Here is an 18,187-nt window from a genome sequence, read left to right as displayed (position 1 = left end):
CCATCCCCAGGGCCTGGTGGTGGGCAGCGCTGAGCCTCGGAGGAAGAACCCTGGGCAAAGGCCGGCACGCACCTTCCCTTCCCTGAGCCACGTGTCATCTAGATTCTGGCCCCATCGGGAAAGGGAAGCAGCTAGAGTTCCTGTCTTTGGTACTTTCAAGCACACATTACGCACGTCTGGGCCAGGGAGGGAGGGGACCCAGGGCAAGGCGCGTCACAGGCAAGGTCCCCCTGCCACTCACCATCTGCGTTAGTTTGCTAGGGCTGCCATACCAAAGTACCACTGACTGGCTGGCTTAAGTAACAGAAATTTACTTTCTCTCAGTTTTGGAGGCTGGAAGTCCAAGATCAAGGTGTGGGCAGGGTTGGTTTCTCCTAAGGCCTCCCTCCCTGGCTTGCAGATGGCTTCTCTTGTGTCCTCACATGGCCTTTCCTCTGTGTGCAAGCATCCCTGGTGTCTCTCCCATTTCTTATAAGGACACCGGTCATATTGGATTAGGGTCCACCCATATGACCTCCTTTTACCATAACACCTCTTCAAAGGCCCTATCTCCAATGACAGTCACAGTCTGAGGTACTGGGGGTTAGGACGCCAACATGTGAATTTTCAGAGGACACAGTTCAGCTCATAGCACCGTCTCTCCACCTCCAAGCCTGAGCTCCTCATAGCCCCTCCTACCCCATGATGATGTGGGCACTGGGGGAGCCCTTGAGATCGTGAGCCCACAGGTTCTTGCAGACAGGAAAGGGCAGCCTCACAGGGAAGGGGGGACATGTTTTTGGAGGTGGGGGGGGTGACTCTATGTACGGATAGCACACGAGGTTGGTAGCAGAGGGGGTTGTTTCAGTGTAACAGCGGCACATTCCTCGAGGACCAAACATGACTGTCTGTGAGTCTAGGGAATAATGGGTTGGAGGGCTCCCGGAGGACACTCGAGACTGCCCACAGACCCACAGCCTGTAGGCTGCATCTGCCCTCCGATGGGCAGCACCTTCTGCCCCAGCTCCGCGTGTGGCCAGCAAAACTGAGTAGTGGCAGAGTCCCAGGCTTTTAAGCCGAACAGAGTCCCACCGCAGCCTGTTCAAAATCACTCCAGCAGTCTCCTGGGCCCCGGTGACCTCACTGATAGTCAGCCTCCCCTCAAAGGGGGATGGGGGGGTGAGTGGAGGGTGTGCAGGAGGTGAGGGCACCCAGCATGTTGACTCGGCCTTCATCTCAGCCTCTCAGGCCCGCCCCAAGCCGTGCCCTCTCTCCTGCCACCGCCCCACGGAGAGAACTTTCTCCAACTTGTGTGCTTCCTTCCCGAGCTCTCCCTTCCCTGCCCGCCCCTCCCCCACAGCAGGGACAGGGAGAGGGAGGGTGGCTGGTGGGCTGGGAGCTGGCTCACATGCCGCCTCTCCTCCCTGAGCACCTCCTGGTACAATTATTAAACGCAAATTACAAAAGATGTGACCCAAACGATCTTTATTTCTTCTTTCAACAAGTGCTGCCTGCAGGGCCCTGATTCCAAATTCCGTTTCAATTATCTCGGCCATTTTAGACACAAAGCGCTGGTGTTTGTGATCGCCAGCAAGGAAGGATGCAGAGAGAGGAAGGCCCAGTGGCTCAAACTCGGGATGCCTGCCTCTCCTGTCTGAACTTGCAATTGCAGCGATTAAAGGCACCCAAAGCAAAAGACAAGATCAGCTGGAACACGTCGCATCACCGCACTACCTTATGCCCAGGGGACGAGGTTACAGATCCACAAGCACCAGAGGCTCCCCTGACAGCAGAATGTGCTAGAGCAGCCCTCCTCAGCTTCCCCCAGTGCTAAGGCCCCCTTCTGCTTCTCCATGCTGGCGGCACCCTCACTGCTCCAGGAGGGACAGGAGCAGGAGAACGGGCTTCCCCACCTCCGATCACTCGTTCTGGGGAGAAGCAGCAACACACCTCCCCTGCCCACAGGTTGTGGAGCCGGCAGGAGGACCCTCACGAAGCAGAGGAGGAAACCCGCTGTGAACCCATGATCTTCCTCCAGGACCCCCAGTCCCCTCGGCACGAAATCATAAAGTCCCTGGAGGATGGAGATTACATCTTGCTCCCCAACGTGCCCAGCCTGACGCCATGCACATGGGACGGACATGGTGGTGAAAAGCCCTGATTCTAGAGTCCGGGAAGTCTGCCCTCGTCCTGGCTTGCCATTTACTAGCCAGATGACCTTGGGCGAGTTCTGTGACCTTGCTAGGTCTCCATCAGGGTTTTCATCTGTGAAAACAGGGACGGTCATGGTAACTACACCTTGTAGGGTTTTTGTGAGGATTAAAGACAATTTGATGGCAAGCCTTAGCATGGTGCCTGGCACATGTAAGCGTGCACCAAGTGCCAGCTGCTGGAGTTCTGGCTCAATACAGGCGGAAGTCCAAGCTGCTCCAGCCAAAGCCACAGGTGTAAACATTTCAGGGGTCCCTTCCCTCCCACCTGCCACCCCTGCTCCCTCCTGGACGCCCATGATCCCAGGAAGGCCTGGGGGTGCTGGCCAAATGCTGGTCCCCTGGCTGCCCCATCCCCACTGATGGGCTGCCGGGACCAGGCCCGCCCGGCCACGGGAGGGGCGATTTACAGCTGCGCTTAGAGGGCTGGTGAGCCATTTGTCACAGGGGCCCGGGCACCTTGTTCCACCTGTGTTGAGTGTGTTTTATTGGTGTTGAGCAGAGTGAGGCCAGAGTTGAGTCGGGGATAGGAAACCCACTCAAGTGAAAAATGAGGAAAGCCAAATGGGATTGAGAGAGCGATAGCGGGAGAGCCGGCGGGAAGGAGGTGAAGGGGTGGATTGTAAAACACAAGACAAATGTGTGCCGCGGCCCTGGGGTTACTGGAGAGGGGCTGGGGCCTTCTGTACCTTCCCCGCTGTCTCGGGACCCCACCAGGACCCCAGGAGGCGCCAGCAGCTGCAATGGCAGGCAGGTCAAAACCATCAAGAGACAGAGAGAGACAGAGACACAGAGACAGGAGCAGGGGCTGCAGGCTCTGGACCAGAGGATCCTCTGAGCCTGCAGGCCACGGGACCAAAAGAAAAAGGGTTTTAAAAAGAAAAGCAAACCCATCTCAGCCTGGGCTTCTGCTCCGAAGTCCTCTCCCTGCAGCATCGCTCTCCCCAGCCTACTCTGGGGAAAGAAGGCGGGCTGATCTGCTTAGAATTTCATCCCCTTCCCTCAGTGTCCCTCAGCGCAGAAGTTTCAAGTCCAAACTCATGAAACGAGGCTGTGGCGAGGCAGAGTTAGAGATCTCCCTGTTAGGAACAAGAAAGGAAAGAGAGACAGAGAGAGAGGCAGAGGAAGAGAGAGAGAGAGAGAGAGAGACAGGGAGAGAGAGGGAGATGGAGAGATAGACTCTCACGCCTTTGTGCCTGCAACAAGCCACTAAAGGTGCATTTTTAATTAAATTTATACAAAATGTGTCAGTTTTATCTCTAGGTTTCAAACCTGACTCTTTTCTATCAAAGAGGAGTATTGATCTCCATTGCCCCGGAGCTACCTGACTGAATTAAACAGAATAAATAGAAGGAGGAGGACTGAAAGGGCTCAGAAACAACTGCAGAGAGGCAAAAATCTAATGGCTCCACAGTCATCTTCTGCAATTAAAAAACAAAACCATTTAGAGAGCCTGTTAACACCTTGAAGTCAGAAAACTCTCGCTTCAAAAAAAAAAAAGGCTCCAAACAGCTCCCAGGCAAAACATTTTAATTGCTCTAAATCCTTCCATCTTTGGCGGGCACTTGGGTGTCTATGCGTTTCCCTGTGACACCGAGGCACGTGCACGGCTCTGTCCCCTGGCGCCCCGCCCCCGGGAGTTCTCTGGTTGTTTGCACTGCTCGACTCCCAGCCCCAGACGCACACTCAGGCTTCAGGAGCTGGCTCTCTCCCTCACTAGCAAGTGACTTGTGCCTCTCTCCACCCGTTTCCTCATCTGTAAAAGAGGGACAATAATACACATTTTATGGGGTAGTTGCAAGGACAGTAAAGTAATACATTAAAGGACTTTGTGCAATGCCTGGAAAGGGTAGATGCACCATCAGTGGTGCCTTAAAAAACTAAAGGTCCGGGCTTCCCTGGTGGCGCAGTGGTTGAGAATCTGCCTGCTAATGCAGAGCACACGGATTCGAGCCCTGGTCTGGGAAGATCCCACATGCCACGGAGCAACTGGGCCCGTGAGCCACAATTACTGAGCCTGCGCGTCTGGAGCCTGTGCTCCGCAACAAGAGAGGCCGCGATAGTGAGAGGCCCGCGCACCGCGATGAAGAGTGGCCCCCACTTGCCACAACTGGAGAAAGCCCTCGCACAGAAACGAAGACCCAACACAGCCATAAATAAATAAATTAATTAATTAATTAAAAGTCATTTCCTCATGGAAAACCTTCCCAATTTAAAAAAAAAAAAAAACAACAAAAACTAAAGGTCCATCCACAGACATTGTCGGGTTCTCCTGAATGTGGTGACTTCGTATAAATACTGGCCATGGTACCCTTCCCTGTGTCTTACCGGCAACTTCTTTGAGGTATTAACCCATTGTGTTTTCCTAGTTGGGCCTTTTCCCTCATAAGCCTCTAATTGTGACTCGGGCCCTATGACCTCTCATTTAGTCTCAGTGGCATCAGAAGTGGACGTTCCAATCACCTAAGAGACCTACAGAGTGACCGGCAGGCCGCCAAGGTGATGGTCGTTCTGTCTGGCTATGAAGCTACTGTGGGAATCTGGCCAGGGCCGGCTTTGTGGCATGTGGTCGTGTAGTTGCACAGAATCCTGCACTTTAGAAAGGCCCCACGCTTGGGCTAATGTGCGGTTCTCCTCATCTTGAGATTCTTAGTAAGTGAACAGTGGGCCTTGCATTTTCATTTTTCACTACGCCCTGCAAGCTCGGTAGCTTGTCTTGACCTCAGCATATCCCTGCTCCGCCCCCATGTGTTTCCTTCGTACTTCTTTCTGTCAAGCACCCCTGTGCTGCCAGTTACTCAGAACCACGGAGGTGTCTTCCCTTTCTCCCCTTCACTGCTCCTGCTGTCACTGAGACCCGCTTGCCTCTCTAGAGCACGTACTGAATCCATACCCATCCCTTCCCTTTCAGTCCGAGCTTCCCTTGGCTCAGGCCCTCACCAACATCGGGGAATTGAAATAATTTCCCCCTGCTCAAGTCTCTTCCTCTTCAATCCGTTCCCATCAAGGCACACTTGGGCCTGGCCAGTGTCCGTCACTAAGCTGAGGTCAGCCTGCTGATGTGGGGCTACTCCAAGTGTGGTCCTTACATCAGCAGTATCAGCACCAGCTGGGAGCTTATTAGGATTTCACGTTCACGGCTGCCTACCGAATCAGAATCCCTGATGGGGCCCAGGAATCTGCGTTTCAACAGGCCCTCCCCGCGATTCTGAGGCTAAGGTTTGAGAAGCATTGCTTTTCGATGGGTACTGGTCATCAACCAGCCCTGCCTCCCCAGCCCTCCAGACCTGATGTGGCCCTGCCTGGGACTCATGTCCCTGCCCTCAGGCCCCTCTGGGGAGGTGGAATGTTCAGGCCACAGAGCCCATCACTCCTCTGCCTATCGGGAGAACCGCTCATGCCCGTCTCCACGTGGGCAGTAGTAGGCTGACCAATGTGGCTTAATTAAATGGGGGAAAAGATCAGGTTAATGCCAGATAAGCAGGCAGGATTAAAACAGACAGAAAGAATGGACAAGGGGGGAGCTGTCAGCACCCCGGCCTGTCTAGAATGATTATTAATAATGATAAGCAGGAGAATGAGAATAATAAAGGAATAATGAACTGGTTCTGAAAGTGACAGGAGATGGAATCTGATAGAGGGCCGAGCCCTGGGGGCCTGCTGCCCTGGGGGTGGGGAGCAGGCTTTGTTTGTGGTGGAGGCTCAGGGCTGGGGAAACGACTGTCTTCCTTCAAGGAGGCCAAAGACCCAAGAGGCCAATCTGACCCAGGGCCCAGTTAAACCTACATTCACTCTCCTCCCTCTAGATGACTACAGGTCTTAAAGCCTTAAGGTGCACCAAAATCACCTGGGGCACCACATTTAAAATGCAGATTCTCAGCTCCCACCCCAGAGATTCTGATTCCCCAGGTCTAGGGTGGTGGCCAGGCCTCTGCATTTTGTAAGCCTTCCCTGGAGGGTCCACACAGGTGGTCTGTGGACTATGCTTTTAGAAACACTGATTTCTACACCACGTACAGTACTCAACCTGGAGCAGGGGGCACATGTCATGTCTGGATCATTTCCGAAAACACATCTGGCAGCAGCTGCCAAAGGACAGAGAGCAGAGGGGTGGGGAGGGGTGAGCCGACGCCTTCCACATAAGCTCTGCAAAGCAGGGCGAAGGTGGGCCTACATAAAGGGAGGAAGCTGCACCAGAACTGGCCTTGCTTGTTAAGCCCTGGTACCTGGTGTTGGCACTGAGAGATACAAGTATTGCTATCTCCTTTGCCCAGGGGTCACAAACTCAAAATGTCCATGGAAGCCAGAGGAAAGAAGCAGGGCCTGGGGGCGCTGGGGGGCCCAAGCCCTGTCCTGTCCCCTCCAGGTAGTGTGGTGAGGGAAAGCGGGCTTGGCACTGCCGGATCTTTCCAAGAAGCAGAGGTCTGTTCGTTTTTCCTGTGATACTCCTGATTTTTAAATATTGACCGCTAATGTAAAAATGTCAAGAAAACTGTTTTAGCCAGTATACTGTGAGCTGGCAGTTTGCAAGGTTCTCGAATAGGCTTGGGGGTTTGGGAAGGTGCTTGTTTAAAATGCATATTCTCGGGTGTCCCCTGCCCGGACTCTAATCCAGTGGGTCGGGGCTCAGGAACCTGCGTGTTTGATAAGCTCTGTAGGGCCCTCAGATGCAGGTGGTCCGTGTCAGGTGGCCACCTCTGAGAAACCCTGGCTTGCAAGTGTTGTCGTTGTGCCTCTAGACTCTAGGATAATACCTTAAACAGCCCACTGAAGGGAGGGCACAGGGCAAACCTGATGTCCTTGTCACCCTATGCCCAGTGCTCCTGTCATGCTGGGTGGATGGCAGAGCTTCAAGGCTCTGGCATCGCTGTGGCACATCTACTGCCCCTCACTGAGGGGACCCCGGTGTGGGTTCAGAACCTCGCCGTGGCCCCAGTCAGGAGGAGGAACCGACAGAACACTGAATATACGCAAAACAGGAATGAAAACTGCCCACCTCATCTAGTGCTTCATGAGGAGGACATGAGAAAGGCCTGGGTTTAAGCCTTACTTTCTCTTTCCTCTAAAATGGGCACGATTGCAGTACCACCTCGTGGAGTTGAGAAGACTGAGTAAGATAATGTACAGAAAGCATTGCATACGTTGCCTGAAATCTGGTAAGGGCTTCATAAATGACAGCTACTACTATTACTATCACTGGAGATAAACAAGAACTAGGACACATGCTAACAGGGACACAGCAGGGACTTAGCTCTTAGTCTTAACCAGGGACAAAGCTATCTCAGGGAATAGAGTCTGACACCGTGCCTGGCCAGAGCACTCACCAGTGTGTTAGACACGTGATCAAGAGGTCGGCAGCGGATTCCCATTCTCATTTTCCCTCTGGGACCGAACAGAACACGCCCAGCCCCACCTTCCCCCCAACAGACTGGCTAGCTTTTCAAGCCAGGCCTCCCCTGTCTCCACCACGGGCACCCAGGTCTTCTCCCTGTGGCCTCACACCCGCTCTCCTCAGTCCCCTTTGCCCTGGACTAGCCACCCCAGGGGACCGGTGTTCCCTCTGCCATTTTTTACCCAATGGGTGGTTGGAAGGAGTAGAAGAGCTGTCTGTCTTTTCAGGGGCTTGATGGGAGGCTGGCAGAAGGAACTGAGAGGTGAGCCAGCGCTGGGGGCAGCGGGGTCCTTCAGAGCAGTCAGGGTGGAAGGAAGCGGGCTCAGTCTGAATGACCATCGCATGGAAGGGCTGATGAGGGGATGGAACTGTGGGGTAGCGAATCTATGGAATAATGTCCACCATTGAAAAGAATGCGGGAGAGCAGTACCAAGAGGAAGGTTCCACAAGGTGTGTTGTTAAGTGGAAAAAGCAAAATGTGGGCCATGCCTGCAGAATGGTCACTACTACATAAATAAAACCAAGCTCTGGGTCTCTATTTGTATGCCCATGTGTATGCAGGTGCACAGAAACCTCTGGAAGGATATCATGGTCACCTCTGGGGAGGGCGGTGAAATGAGAGGGGGCAGGGCAGGGTAATAAGGGATATTCACTATATTTAGATATATAGTTTTTAGTTTAGTGATTATGTATATATGTATATGCATAATTTGGTGAATATGGTAAGTAAAGATCATATTTTTTAAATGGGATTTGTAAGCTTTTAAAGAGAGAAACTTTTTTTTTTAAAGAGAGAAATTTTTTTTTAAAGATCTGGCATCAGATGTTCCTATGTCTCTGCTCACCCCCCAGGTCGAAAGATTTCTTGCAATGCAAAAGATGGCACAGCCTGCTCTCTCTAGGGTCACATCTATTTTAATCGGTCTTGGGTCTTCAAGGTTCCTTCTGTCCTTCCTTGCTCTGTGTTCAACGGACCTGCGTTCCCATTAGAAAGTCAAAAATGATTTCCAAATGCCTGTGTTTTACTTCAAACTGGACTACAAATTGACTACCTAGTCAAACTTGCTGTATTTCCCTTTCATAGAAAATCATGGAAAATTAAACTGCAGATAAAACTTTAAAGCTAGCTCCAGAGTCTGAGCAGACCCCTAGTCTGAGGGGCAGGGGCGGAGGTGGCACTGCAGGGCCTCTCTGTTTCCCGACCCACTTCTCAGGGACGGCCAAGCTGCCGGGCACTATGGCACAGGGGATGCTGCAAAAATTGGTACGATGCTGTGGGACAAACAGAAACTCGGCCAGCTCGGCTACCTGCGGTGATGAAGGGGTGACGGGGAGAATCTTTTTAAAGTCACGCTTATTGCGGTACAATTTACATACAATAAAAAATCACTCTTTTTAAGTGGATAGTTTGATGAGTTTTATAAACAGACATGTAACCATCTCCACAATCAAATTCTGGAACATTTCCATCACCCTAAAAAGTTCCCTCCTGCCCCTATGTAGTATCCCCGCCCCGCTCTGCCCTGCCCTGCATTGCCCAGGTTTTGGTTTTATTTTTGTTTTTTCTGTTCTCTAGTTAAAGAGCTAAACTGACTTTTTCTCTTTGCTTAGCTTCCCCTACCAAGTGCTATCTCCTCCAACTACACCCTGGGAGGTGGCTTCCTTGTTCAGTCTTGGTTGCATTGTCTTTGTCCTTAAAACTGCACGAGCACCTTGGAGGGCGTTGTGCCTTAGGTACAGCGTAGTGCTGCCCACTGGGCTTCAGTCAGAACGAGCCTGGCCCTTCACAAAGCCCGAGGCAGCCTCCCCTCTGCCGGCGGACAGCATGCCGCCCCGACCGCTGTGTGGCATGGGGGGCTCGGCTACCAGGTCCCTGCCCCTGGAGAGATCTCAGCACAGGCGCCTAAACACCATCTCTTCTCCCACCTTCAGCAGTGATGCCCCCAGACCATGATGGGTACCATGTGGCCCTCTGGAGGGCACACTCTGTCTCCTGGTAGGCCTGGTAACCGTGACACCCCCTGTTCTCTGCCCATAAAGCCACCAACAGAGGCTCTTCGTGCCCAACCCCAGCAAAGAAGGGAGCTATCTTCTTCTCCTGCTGAGAGGACACCAGATTCTTTTGCCAAATGTCCACTGTGGGATTTCAGTTCCTCCTTCACAGGCCTCCTCAGTTGGATTGGGTTCTAAGTCGGCACTTCCGTGAGTGAGAGAGGGATGGAGCTCTGGTCAACAACCCCCGTCTATCCCTCTCCAAACCCAGCCCACACCCCAGCCATGCCACTGGGGTTTGGGAGGCATATGGATTTGGGGGAGAAGCCGCTCCCCACACCCCTAACCAGCTGTCTCCTCTCAGCCCTGCCTGGGAGTCTTTCCTCACCAAGTCTAGCTGGACCACCCCAGGCCCACTGTTTGGGTCCTGTGAGAAGCAGACACCAGGACAGAAAGATAAAGGGGAGAGGAAGCAGGATGTAACAGGGAGAGGCTTCAGGTGGTGATGAAGGTCTGACAGCTGTGAAGAGAGAGGGGAGGAAGGAGGACTGGATAGCAAGGGTCTCAGACCGCTGTGCAGCTCTGAGAAAGCCCTGGCCAGACCCAGGGGAGCTCTGATGCAAAGACTGTCGCAGAGGAATGCTGTGCTGGCCAGGATCGGTGAGCCCTGCACCGCCGCCAGGTTCAGCAACTGGCTGGCTGATGCCTGGGAAGCTCGTGGCCTTGGGCTGCAGGCTGATCCTGAAGGCACATCACTCCTTGTGCAAGTTCTCCTGAAGGGCGAGCTGAGTGGCGCAGCCAGGGCTGTCCCTCCTCCTGAGCTCGGCATGGAGACCCTGCTGGCCGGCAGATGGGGTGTGCTCTCCTGTCCCTGAGGCCTGAAAGCCAGACACATTCCCTGCAGCCTCAGCTGCTCCCTTCTCCATCACACCTCAGTAGCGTGACTGAGGCACTGGTGGCAGCCACAGAAAGAAGGCAAACCTGCTAACTTGGACTGCTGAGCTGGACCCTCATCCTGAGCAAATGCCATCAGCTCCAGGGCAGAGTTTAAACAATTCAGTGGAGGGCAAATGGCTGAGGGTCCAGGTATTGGCCCTGGAAATATCCCAGGACTCTGCTCAAACTCTTGTCAGACCCATGATGGAAACAGGGTTAAGCTTCCTGTTCAGAGGGGGATGACTCCACGGTAGGGAAACCGGGTCTTCTCCAGAGCTCGTGTGGTTTTAGCTTATCCATCAGGCAGGGGGTCCTGGTTACTGACAAAGGACACTGGCCAGCCTGCAAGTCAGGACTCGAGTTCCAGTACCCATGACCTTGGGTGAGTGCCCTTGGGGAACAGGACCCTTACAGGCAAAATGAGGAGGTGGGGCAGGGGTCTCAAAGTCAGTGCCTGCAGTGTCCAGGCAGAAATGTAAGTGAGGGTGAGAGTTGGGGTGGGGTGGGGGGGCGGCGTGCTGACCTGCCCTTACCCAGAGGAGCTCTGGCCTCTCCGCTCACGTCAGTCATTGCCCTAGTGACTGTGGCCCCAGTGTGGACAGATCTCCCAATTTCCTAAGAGAAGCTGGAAATCTGGGTTTAATGTGAAACCTTTCCATTTTAAATGTTGGTAATTAACCAAACAAGTAAAAAGTCGTGTGTTGGGATGCAACTAGAGATTATCATACTAAGTGAAGTAAGTCAGAAAGAGAAAAGACAAATACCATATGATGTCACTTATGTGTGGAATCTAAACTATGGCACAAATGAACGTATCTACAAAACAGAAACAGACTCATAGACACAGAACAGACTTGTGGTTGCCAGGGATGGGGAGGGGGGCGGGAAGGAGAGGGATGGACTGGGACTTTGGGGTTGGTAGATGTAGACTATTACATTTAGAATGGGTCAACAACAAGGGCCTACTTTATTGCACAGGGAACTATATTCAATACCCTGCGATAAACCATAATGGAAAAGAATATTAAAAAAGAATGTATTTATGTATAAAACTGAGTCACTTTGCTGTACAGCAGAGATCGGCACAACACTGTAAATCAACTATACTTCAATTAAAAAAAAAAAAACTTATGTGTGGGCCAAATCAATCACGTCCTGTGGGTCGAAGTCAGTCCGTGGGCCTCCAGCTCATGACCTTGGGTTAGATGCCCACATAGGTGCTGTCAGTGCCTAATGCCCATGACTTGCCATCAGGGGGAATGTTGCCTGCCCACCCAGTGTGATCAGAACTAATCACCACCGAGTGCCTGCTTCGTGCCGGACACTTGACGTATAGTATGTGGTTTAATCATCATAATGCTACAACAAAGACAGGAATTGTTTTCTACCTTACTCTATAGATGAGAAAACGGACGCACAAGGAGGTATGCAGTCGTGACCTGGAAGCACAGGGACTTGAACCTGGCATTGTCTGCATTCTTAGCCTCCGTGCCCTCTTACCTTGCCCCCTCCGGGTTGACCTCTGATTCCTGAGGGACACTTTAGCAAGGAGCAGCCCAAATAGTATCCGGGGGGATTCTGAGACTGGTACTTAGGAGGGCGTCCCAACCCTGTGCGTTCTTTCCATCCAGGGCTGTGTCTCCCCTGCCCCTGCCCCTCCCAGTGCCGTCCTGTGCGTCACCTCCAGTCTGCTGGCAGGACGCGTGGCTGGCGGGTCAAATCCACTGCAGCCCGAGATCTGGAAGAGACAGCCTTTTGCAGGACTCTTTCTGGTCTTCGTCCAGCCCCTTCACAGCAGGTGTTCTCTTGTGGGGAGCGCTCCCTCCCCCCCCACAGCACTGTTTGCTGCAGCTGCAGCAGATGCTGCTGGGAGAGCTGGCCAGCCATCATTCTGTGGGAGCCAAAAGCCTCTGTGGCCCGGGAATTCTGGGCTAATGCTCGGCGCTGGCATGGTCCCCTCTCTCGCTGACCCCTCCGGTCCAGGTCACCACGACAGATGCTGGGAACATATGCCGGGAATTAATTCACTCCGCCTTGGCCACAAGAGGGGCAGCCTCTTTCTCTGGCTGCTCCCGACACGCTTACTTTCTGATTTCTACTTCACCAAAGGAAAAACCGGGCTTTTCTCCCTCCCTCGCTCCTAACCCCCTTCCACTGGGCTTTCTCATCATTATTCTGAGCCTGATGCCAAAGGTATTTGATTCCTAGAGACCCCCCTCACCCCACACCTCAAACAGGATCAAAGGCCAAGGAACCCAGTCACTCTTTCCAGCTTTTTGTCTCCAGATAGATTCTGTCCCAACTTTGCTGCAACTGATAAGTGGTTTTTGTTTGTTTTTTCCTTTTCTTAAGGGAAATTTGTGTCTCTCTTTTAGGAGCCAGAATCTTCCCACCCTTCTAGTCTTTCCTTACATCTAACTCAAATCCCTCCTACTGCGATTGCATTTCTGGAAAGCAACAAGCGGCTGAACTTTGGGAGTCTGCGGCTGTTGTTATTTCTCACCTTCATTCTTTCGTCTAAGGAGGAACTGGCAAACTTTTTCTGTAAAGGGCCAGAGAGTAAATAATTCAGGCTTTGCAGGCCACATGGTCTCTGTCACAACTAAGTTCTGCTACTGTAGCCCCAAAGCAGCCATAGACAGTATGCAAATTAAGGAGCATGGCCGTGTTCCAGTAAAAGTTAACAAGAACAGGTGGAGGGCTGGATTTGGTCCACAGGCTGTAGTACGCTGACCCCTGCTTTAAGCAAACCAACCCACCTCTGGACAAACCAAGCTCCCTTTCTCTCTCTTCACCTGCACTTTGCAGTGGATCATTTGGGTTCCTCCACTCATCCGGAAAGCCTCTATGTTTTTCAAAACCAATGCTTTGAGAACACAGAGGAATCTTGTCTATTTCTCTACTAGCTTGTAAGCTCCTTGGGGTCAGGACCATGTCTTATTTGACTTTGAACTCCTGGAATATGCAAAGGCCTTGACAGAAACTCAAAGAACACCCGGTCTTACCCTGAAGAAGCTTACAGGCTGGTGGGGAGAGCAGACAGATGAGTTCTGTGTTCTCAACAGAGATAAGCTCAATGACAGAAAGAAGTCAGGGAGGGAGGAATCAGGAGATGGTGCCTCCTATAAACTTAGCAGTGACCTCTGAAACACGTATGGAAAGGAGACAAGAAAAAAAATCTTAAGTTTCACTGAATTAATCCTGATACTCTAAAGCACTGAAAAACAAACAAACAAATAAAACCAATGCCCTGGAAAACAGTTTTGGCAGTTTCTTAAAAGTTAAACATAAATACACCATCTGACCCAGCAATTTCACTCTTAGGAATCTACCTTAGAGAAATGAAAACATCTGTCCACACAAAGACATGGCCATGAATGTCCACAGGGGCTTTATTCTTAAGCCCAAACTAGAAACAACTCAAATGTCCATCAACTGAGGAATAAACAAAATGTGGTACGTGTCCATACAACAGAATAACGTTCAGCATTCCAAAGGATGAACCACTGCACATGCTACAACATGGATGGACCTTGAAAATATACTAAGTGCAAGCAGCCAGACTCAAAAGACCACACGTTATATGAGTCCATTTATATGAAATTTCCAGAAACAACCAATCGACAGTCAGCAAGCAGATCAGTGGTTGCCTGGGGCTGGGAGTGGGAATGGGGATTAACTGTAAACAGACACAAGGGAGGCTTATAGGATGATGAAAATGTTCCAGAAACAGAATTATGGTTATGGTTGCATAACTCCATAAATTTACTAAAATCACTGAATTGTATACTTTCAGGGGGTAAATTTTAAGGCATGCAAATTAAACCTCAATAAAGTTGTTATAAAAACAAAACAAAAAACCCTGGTGCCAAGCCATTTTCTAACCATGGCTAAAAGATGATGCAGGAGGGGAAATGGAGGTGGGAGCCCCTTGAGAGATGCAGATGTTTGTTGTTGCAATAAAATATCCAATGTGACTTTCCCTAGGTTCACTTTTCCACCCCATCAGTTCCAAAACAGAATAGCAGTCAGATTTTACCAGGCATTACAATCCTAAGATTATCCCCATTTTACAGATGAGAAAAAACAGGATTAGAAGGGGAAAGCAGGGGTTTCGCTGGTGGCGCAGTGGTTAAGAATTCGCCTGCCAATGCAGGGGACACGGGTTCGAGCCCTGGTCCGGGAAGATCCCACATGCCACGGAGCAACTAAGCCCGTGCACCACAACTACTGAGCCTGCGCTCTAGAGCCCACGTACCTCAACTACTGAAGCCCGCGCGCCTAGAGCTGGTGCTCTGCAACAAGAGAAGCCACCGCAATGAGAAGCCCGTGCACCACAACGAAGAATAGCCCCCGCTCACCACAACTAGAGAAAACCAGCAAGCAGCAACAAAGACCCAATTCAGCCAAAAATAAATAAATAAATAAATAAATAAATTTATATATTTAAAAAAAAGAAAAGAAGGGGAAAGCAGCTTGCTCAAGGACCCACAGCGACTAAGTGGAGAGATGGGACTGGACCCCAGGCCTGCCTGATTCCAGAATCTGTGTTCTTTGACACTGCTCCTTACCCCCTCCACTCACCCCCTTCCCCACTGACTCTTTGGCCTCTGGGAGAAAAGCACAGCACTGCTTGGGCAAGCAGAGCAAGGATGTTAGGCTTCCTTATCTTGCTGTGGCAAATCCTACCTTTCACTCCAGCACCAATGCTCCCAGGAGCCGCCCTCACCACTAAGCAAGAAAGGCCTTGATCTCTGTGAGCAGCTCTCTGTGGTCCAGCAACACTGGGCCAGCACTAGAGTCCATTTCCGCCTGGAGCATGTAGCTCCAGAAGCCTGTCTGGGGGTGTCCTGGGGTTTAGCAAAGACGAGTCAACCATCAGGGGTAGAGATGACCTCAGGTTCAGCCACAGGCCGGCCTGCCCAGATGAATTTCTTGCTTGGGCTTCTCATCAGAACTACAAGTTTCCAGGGAGCGTGGCACTCAGGGGCCTCACGGTACTGCCATCTGCCCCACACACGGCACGCCCCTGCCTGGGGGAGCTGGCAGCAGCCGCCTGGCCTCAGTTCTGTGGCAGAAGAGCTCACGGTTCCGCTCTCCCTCGATGAGGCATCAACCTTTCTTCCCAGGCCGAGGCATGGAGGGGCCGTGCAGGCCTCTGAGGAAAGTTTTCCAAAGGCGGCCTGATGAGCCCACGGAGCCTGAGGGTGCGCGTGTCACTGGGGAGAGCGGACCCTACATGCACAGAGGCCTCTTCTGTGGTGAGCCCAGGGCTGGGCCCGGCAAGACACAGCGTCTCCTCTCCCCTGGTCCCCTCCCGCCAGTCACACCGCCTCCTGCCGCTACTCAAAGAAGCCAGGCCTATGCCCCCCTCTTGGCTTTTGCAAATACTGTTCTCTCCTTGGAATGCTCTTCCCCAGGGACCAGTCCCACTCCTTCCTTCACCTTCTTCGGGTCTTTGCTCAAATGTCACCTTCTCAGTGAGACCTCCTCTAACCGCCCCATCTAACACTGCACCCTGAGCCCAGCACTCCCTTCCCCGTCCTGCTGAATTTTTCTCCATAGCACCAATTACCATCTGATGCCCTCTCTATCTTACTTATTCGTCCATCTCCCCCACCAGAACGGAAGCGCTTTGAGAGAAGGGAGTTTTGCTTGGAGTGTCTGGAACAGCGCCTGGCGCGTACTACGTGGTAATCAAAATCTCATGAAGGAACCGACTTTCCCACCAGGGCCTGGCCTATGAACAGCAGCTCTGCAGCTACCACCCCATGCCAAAGACACCACGGGAGATTTTGCCGGAGACCAGCTGGGGCTTCTCGGACATGAGCCAGTCTGGGAGAAACTGGTAAGGACCCAGTCAATCTGCCACACGCAGGAGGCCCACTCCACGCCTCCTCCCCGCCGCCCCCCGCCGGTGTCTGTAGAAAACCACATTGAGGTACCTGTCGAAGTTCGTCCATTCTGTCATCCCTCTAGGGCCATCTTCTTGGGAGGCCCCCTGAAGTCTTGGGTGGGCGACAACGCTGGGTGGAACATAAAGGTGTCTGAGAAGTAAAGGGAGGAAGGGAGTCAACCCCCAGGCCCTGCTCGAGCTGGCTGAAGACCCTCAAGGTTATCAGGGTCCTGAGGCAGTTGAACTTGCCAGTGATTAAGGTACTCGAAATCTAGCAATTCCTCCTTTGGGTTTCAGAGTCTTGCAGGCTCAAGAAAAACCAGCCTGGACGGAAACTTCTCAGTGACCATGGGAATTATTCCAAAGAGGGGCTGTCTGGGCTAAAAGTGTGACTCTGGAAAAGGAGGAAACGAGACCCCAAAGCCACTAAATCCCTGAGTTTATAATTAACAGACAAGTATTCTCTTTGCCTGCTCCGGAGCCGGTGGCTCACCAGGGAAGGGCACCGTAGTCAGACAAAAATAACCCCCAGTGTGTTTTTGAAGTGTTGAGCCTCTTTGTTTTTCTGAATTTTAATGAAGGGCTTTCCAGGCAGGGTGAGAACAGCACTCAGCACTGCCCACGGCCAGGAGTGGGGCTTGGTTAGCTGCCGCCAGACTGCGCGGGCCTGATCCAGAGTGGCATCTAGGAGAGGCGGGCGGGGAGACGTCCTGTCCTCAGATGAGGTGTCTTGGGGAGTTAAGAGAAAAACAAAAACAAAAGATGTCTCTGTTTAGAAAAAGGACTGGGCTCTGCTCCAGATCTTGGCACATCTTGGAAACAGGCAGTGATGATGCTTGGGGGAGCAACGGAGACAAACAGCTACACCTCTGAAAGGTCAGGGGGGGCCCAGGCTCCCTGCGAGAGTGCTTCTGCGCACGTCTCAGGGCTGCTGAGCTGGCCCCTGCTAATGAGAACCAGAAACAAGGCCCTGGGAACCTGTGGCAGAAAGGAAACATGTGCTTTGGGAGCCCCAGGCATGGGTTGCAGGAAGAGGGGGGAAAGGGGCGTGCTGTTAGAAGAGCCACCAAACCCTGATGTAGGCAATGGGTCATCTGATCACGCCCACTGAAAGCTCGAAGGAGACAGTGCAACTTCACCAACATAACTGACCGTCCAAAGTGAGAAAGGCATGTGGCCAGGCCCTCCCCAGGACCCCAGCAGGCAGCCGCATGCCACCTCCCGTATCCCTGCGTCCAGGTGCTCACAGGTAGATGCTCCGGGGAGCTGCTGGGGCCTCTGTGAACTGAACGGCTTCCAGGAGCACCACTGCTTCTACCCCTGAATCTAGCTTTCCCTCCCAAGCTTCAACGATGGGGAGTGATGCCCTCCTTCACTCTTGACGAATCTTTCCAAGGGAGTGCTGGAAAGAAACGGAAGAGAGGGCTACAAAAAAAAGCAGTTTCTTACAGTCGAACGATCCAATGCGGTCTACTGAAAATAGATATTTTTATTACAAAATAGTCCATATAAAAATTCTGAGCTGCTTGCAAGCTTCTTTAGTTTTAGGTTTATGGCCTCTGTCTTGAGTCCAAAGCAGAGGTGACCGCGTGCAGGGAGAGCGACCCCCGGGCTCAGGTGTGCGAGGGCTGTCCCACGGGGTCCTCCTTGTCTGCCTGCAGCACATCCCACTCGCTGAGGAGCTCTGAGGACACCTCAGTGTACAGACGGTCCCAGTCCCAGCTGACGTCGTCCTGCCGAGACAGGCATCGCGGGGTGAGCTGCGGGAGGCCGTCCCCTCGG

The 18,187-nt window shown here is 52.3% G+C and overlaps 1 protein-coding gene across 3 annotated transcripts in view; it reads right to left on the bottom strand.

Moving 5' to 3' along the window:
- Positions 1 to 3,896: 3,896 nt before the first annotated feature.
- Positions 3,897 to 18,187, bottom strand: part of IFT43 (intraflagellar transport 43) — a 103,374-nt gene continuing 89,083 nt past the window's right edge. Inside the window, exons 9-10 of one of the 3 annotated variants that reach the window (XM_036844523.1) lie at positions 16,455 to 16,556; positions 3,897 to 3,945 (exon numbers count right to left, since the gene is read on the bottom strand). In XM_036844523.1, coding sequence (XP_036700418.1) covers positions 16,485 to 16,556 — 72 coding nt within the window. In that variant the 3' untranslated portion in view covers positions 3,897 to 3,945; positions 16,455 to 16,484. Of the gene's footprint in view, positions 3,946 to 12,449; positions 12,509 to 16,454; positions 16,557 to 17,869; positions 18,139 to 18,187 lie in introns of those variants that run through there. The other 2 variants (XM_036844522.1, XM_036844521.1) reach the window with 2 other exon arrangements.

This window comes from Balaenoptera musculus, chromosome 2, assembly GCF_009873245.2.
Source record: "Balaenoptera musculus isolate JJ_BM4_2016_0621 chromosome 2, mBalMus1.pri.v3, whole genome shotgun sequence".
In the NCBI taxonomy this organism is placed as follows: Eukaryota; Metazoa; Chordata; class Mammalia; order Artiodactyla; family Balaenopteridae; genus Balaenoptera; species Balaenoptera musculus.
The sequence above is the reverse complement of the archived record's forward strand: the minus strand, read 5'-3'. Positions and strand labels throughout refer to the sequence as shown.